The 4,472-nt window shown below is 28.7% G+C and overlaps 1 protein-coding gene across 1 annotated transcript; it reads right to left on the bottom strand.

The window, feature by feature from the left end:
• Positions 1–690: 690 nt before the first annotated feature.
• LOC112598316 (mannose-P-dolichol utilization defect 1 protein homolog) lies at positions 691–4,209 on the bottom strand. The gene is made up of 5 exons (XM_025344724.1): positions 3,717–4,209; positions 1,856–1,921; positions 1,594–1,726; positions 1,305–1,509; positions 691–1,238 (listed from the first exon to the last, which is right to left on the bottom strand). Exons 1-5 carry the CDS (start codon positions 3,811–3,813, stop codon positions 987–989), a joined length of 753 nt encoding a protein of 250 aa, XP_025200509.1. The 5' UTR covers positions 3,814–4,209; the 3' UTR covers positions 691–986.
• Between the last annotated feature and the right edge of the window lie 263 nt (positions 4,210–4,472).

The following is a 4,472-nucleotide window of genomic DNA, read 5'->3' as shown; positions in this document are numbered from 1 at the left end:
ATCAAAGATTATCTTATTTTTACCAGTCTTTGGGTAAGGTTATAATGTTTAAATTATTTTGCTTTAGTTTTTCATGAATAATTTAATTAAAATATTATAGCTGGTTGTGAAAAATTAATTGTCAAAAGTTAAAAATTTTAAAATACTTAAAATATTTATCTACAATAAATATATATGTTTAATGGAAAACCCGTCGTACACCTGTTTAATAGGGCTGAGAAATTATTTTAGATGCCTGAACTTAAAAATATATGATGTTCAAACAAAAATATGAAGATATAATCATATTTATTTAATTTTTAATAGAATGATACAATTATATTTTTTTAAGTCGATAACAACTTATTAAAAACACGTAAGTAAAATTTGATTATAAATATTATCAAAATAGAGGGCAAAATTTTCAATAAAATTAATTCTTTGCCTAAAACAAACAATACGAAGATATTCTTCTCCCCAACATTTAATACTCATCACAGGGAAGAACATTAACAAACCATTTTGTACTATTTTATTCATTAAAATGAAATTACACTCGTGGAAATATTATAAAATTAAATAATTTCAATAAAAAGAAATATTATTTTTTAATCAATTACCTTAATTTTTCAAATTTAATTTAAATAACTTTAAATTATTTTTTGGATTTTAATTTTTTACCACACAAATTAAATTAAAATTTGAGTCTTGGTTATAAGAAATTAATTAAAATACAATTTTACAAACATTTCCTAACAAAACACATAAACACATACATTACTTTTCTATCTAAAATAAATTCTGATCAGTTTATTGAAACATTAATGGAATTTTGCAATTAAAATTTAATATCTAAATATTTTTAGAAACAGTATATATATTCATACCAATTAAAAGATTTACTTAAAAGACTGGACAATCACCTGGTTATTATATATCTACTATGACACTATTTTATTTTGTAAACATGTGATAGTTGAATATAAATGGCATACTGATTATTTTATTTATAATCTTTTATTCTTTTTAGTTTTTTTTTTAGTTTTAACAGGTGACCCTGATTTATAGCAATAAAATTGAGTAACAATTATAAAGTTGGCAAAAGACGCCAAAGCAAAACTCCAAATTAAAAGGTTATCTCCAGTTTCTTGTACAGACGTGAATACTCGTACAGATGATCCCAAAAATAAAAGAATAGACGTAGCCATTGACAATTGCCCTGTGCTTTTATTTTGATAATTTACATAACCTTGAGTCATCTATGGACAAAAATAAACATTAAAATATTAAAATATTAATTATTTTTGAGTATGTTCTATAATTACCTTGCCATAAAACATTAAAGGTATGCTGACAAACTGTGCATTCCAAAGGAAAGAATTTGGAACAATATCTGATACGAGTAGAAACAATAACGAACAATAAATAAATGCAAAAGCACTAGCCGCTCTCTTGGATATGTTATAATAAAAAACTAATATTACAATTAGTAATGTTTGGAATAGTATAAATAATGAATCACCCCATGAGCTGTAAAATAAAATAAAATTATTAATACACAATACATAAATAAACATATTAAACATATTAAACAAATTTGAATTAATTTATCACCTGAATGGAAATTGACTAGAATAGCTATATACAACATTTGCTGTGACAGCAAATAGATCCATGCAAACATTTACCAGACTAATTCCAACAGCACTTTTACTTTGCCATACTTTGATAACTTGCGGAAGTTTGACTGGAAAAAAAATGATATTTATTAATAATTTATTGCAAAATTGTAATAGCAGTGTTTCGCTTATTATAATTTATAACACATTATTAAATAATAAGACATAATTAAGAATGTGTGGATAACAATTATTACCTAAAAGAGATCCACCAACTATTCCAAATCCAAGACCTTTACTGAGAGCAGATCTTATACAAGTACCTGGAAAAAAAGTTTAAGATATTAATACATATTGTAGAAAAAATGACAGCATTTTAAAATTATACTGTTAATTAGTTAAATTTTCAAAACTCTTCCAAGTTCACACAAACATTAAATACAAAATTATTATTATTGTAACATTGTTGATTACATTTTAATAGTATGTACTAGTACTACAGTCAGCAGTAAGTATCAATTATCATAACAAATCAATGATCATTGATCGTCAATAAAATAACTCAAATATAGTAAATAAAACTCATAATTTAAATAATATTATAAATAAAATTTTAAAAGATAATATTTATTATGATTGACCTTAGATATTTTTTATAAAACAATTAATGGAACATTTTAAACATTAACCATGGATGAAACTAATAAAAAAAAATAATAATAATGTTTTTGAATGTTGATTTTTAAACAATAATTTTCAATTTATTTAATTTTTCTGACATTAAATAAGTCTGTCATTCTAATATTAGTAATTTATATTTTATATTAACAGTATTTTTATTTTATTTTTAATAAATAATAAACAAAAATAATATTTTTATGAAGGTGATAAAAGTATTAAACTTATATCAAACCTTATACTTTCTGAATCAAAATATAAAAATAGTTAAAAAAGCAACAAGGTGTTGATCATTTTTTTTTTATTAAGTTATAAATTATAAGTTTTAACTATCTACCAAATAGTAGGTATGTAAATAATAATAATCTAGGTACATATAAATTTATTATTAAATTGTATGCATTCTAGTTATTTTAGCTTAGTTCATTTCTACTTTTGATAGGAAGTTATATTTATTACAAAATTATCAAACTTCTCAATAAACAATAAACCCATAACTAAATAAATAGGCTAGATACCATCGCACGAAAAATGAAAAGTTCTCTAAATTTAGATTAATACTAAAATATTAAACATTATAATTATTTTAATACAAAATCATATAGTTGACATTTTTTTTTACGTCTATGGAACATGTCTTGTTAAGAATAATTAAATTATAACTGATATACCTATTTATTTTTAATGCCTGTCTTAAATAAACCAAGGTAGTTATATAGCACATAGTGAAATATATTTCATACAAACTATAGCTGACATTGATCATATTTATTAAATATTATAATATAAGTAGGTACTTAAAAAAAATATTTTTAATTTTTAATTTAAAATTTTTTAATAGAAATGAAAAATAATAACTAAGCATGATAGAATATAACTAATATTGTCTATAATATTATATACCTATATGGTTAAATAGTTGGAATTTCAGTGGTTACTTAAAAGTGTGATTACAATGATTGTAATTATTATTATTTTTATTACTATATTCTTATAAATTATGTGCACTACGAAATATAATGCTTATCACGAGATAGACTGAATAATACATTTAAGAAATTGTAATCTGTAAAATATAAGACAAAAAAAACTGTAATACAACCATTAGGTATACAATCGTTTTAAGTGTTGGTGATTAGTAAACGAATGGGTATCAAGTTATACTCAACAAAGCAGATGAAAAATGTAAAAACGTGAACTGTACAACGACATTGATGACTATGCAAACGTATAAAAGCCTGAACAATCACTCAGTACAAAACCGAAGACGCTCACCGTGTTGTCTCTAAGACACATTGTCCAGCAGCGACACGGGCCCAAAATTTTGCATTTGGTTAGTGCTTTCGTTTGGAATGTGTTCGCAAACGTCTAAAGAAATGACGTACGAGACGATCACTGTATCTCGTCGTGTGGACAACAATGACACTGTAACACACTTACCGTTGAAGAAATCCAAATCGTAGAAGAACACTTGGTAGCATTTCGGCGTGAGGACGAGCAAAGCGACCCGTTGAAACAGCTCGGTGAACGAGATCATGTCGACGCTCGTCGGCTGTGCAGCACTAACCTAGCGGCGAGACAGTAATGGACGGACGGCGGTATCGAGTGAGCAACAGCAAATGGTCGTAGGTCGTCGACGGTGGTGGACTCTTCGGCTGTTCGACGGCGGAAATCCCGGTGTACATGAGCCGGCGACGGACGCGGGTGCAACCAACGACGCTACTACTCGTCTTTGAACGATACGGTGAGGGGGGGATCGCTAAAAACGGAAAAACGGCAGACGCGCAAGGACGAGAGTAATTAACAAGTATAGCGCGCGACGCCTAATAATTAATAAAGCAATAAATATTGCAAGGCTAGTTTGGAATGTTTGGATGACGCGAGTACGCGACCGGCAACATCAGCACCACTGCCTCCCGTAGCGCGTTATCAGTGTTATCACAGTCAGCCACATCACGCTCCGCCTCGTCGACGGCGATACAAATCGAGCGGCGACGGGTGGAAACCCCTTGCTCGCCGATTCGCCAAAACAAGCCACCGACCGTAGTAGGAGACGTGGATAACCGACTGGACGGTTGACGACCCACGGCGGTACAGTTTTATTGACGAGCACGCTTCTACGCCGACACGCCATACCTGCGAATGCTACGGTAAGGCAGGCCGGCCGGTCGGGCGCGTTAACGAAGCCTAAAAATA

This window comes from Melanaphis sacchari, unplaced genomic scaffold (genome assembly GCF_002803265.2).
Source record: "Melanaphis sacchari strain LSU unplaced genomic scaffold, SCAv2.0 Contig47_pilon_pilon, whole genome shotgun sequence".
NCBI lineage: Eukaryota > Metazoa > Arthropoda > Insecta > Hemiptera > Aphididae > Melanaphis > Melanaphis sacchari.
The sequence above is the reverse complement of the archived record's forward strand: the minus strand, read 5'-3'. Positions and strand labels throughout refer to the sequence as shown.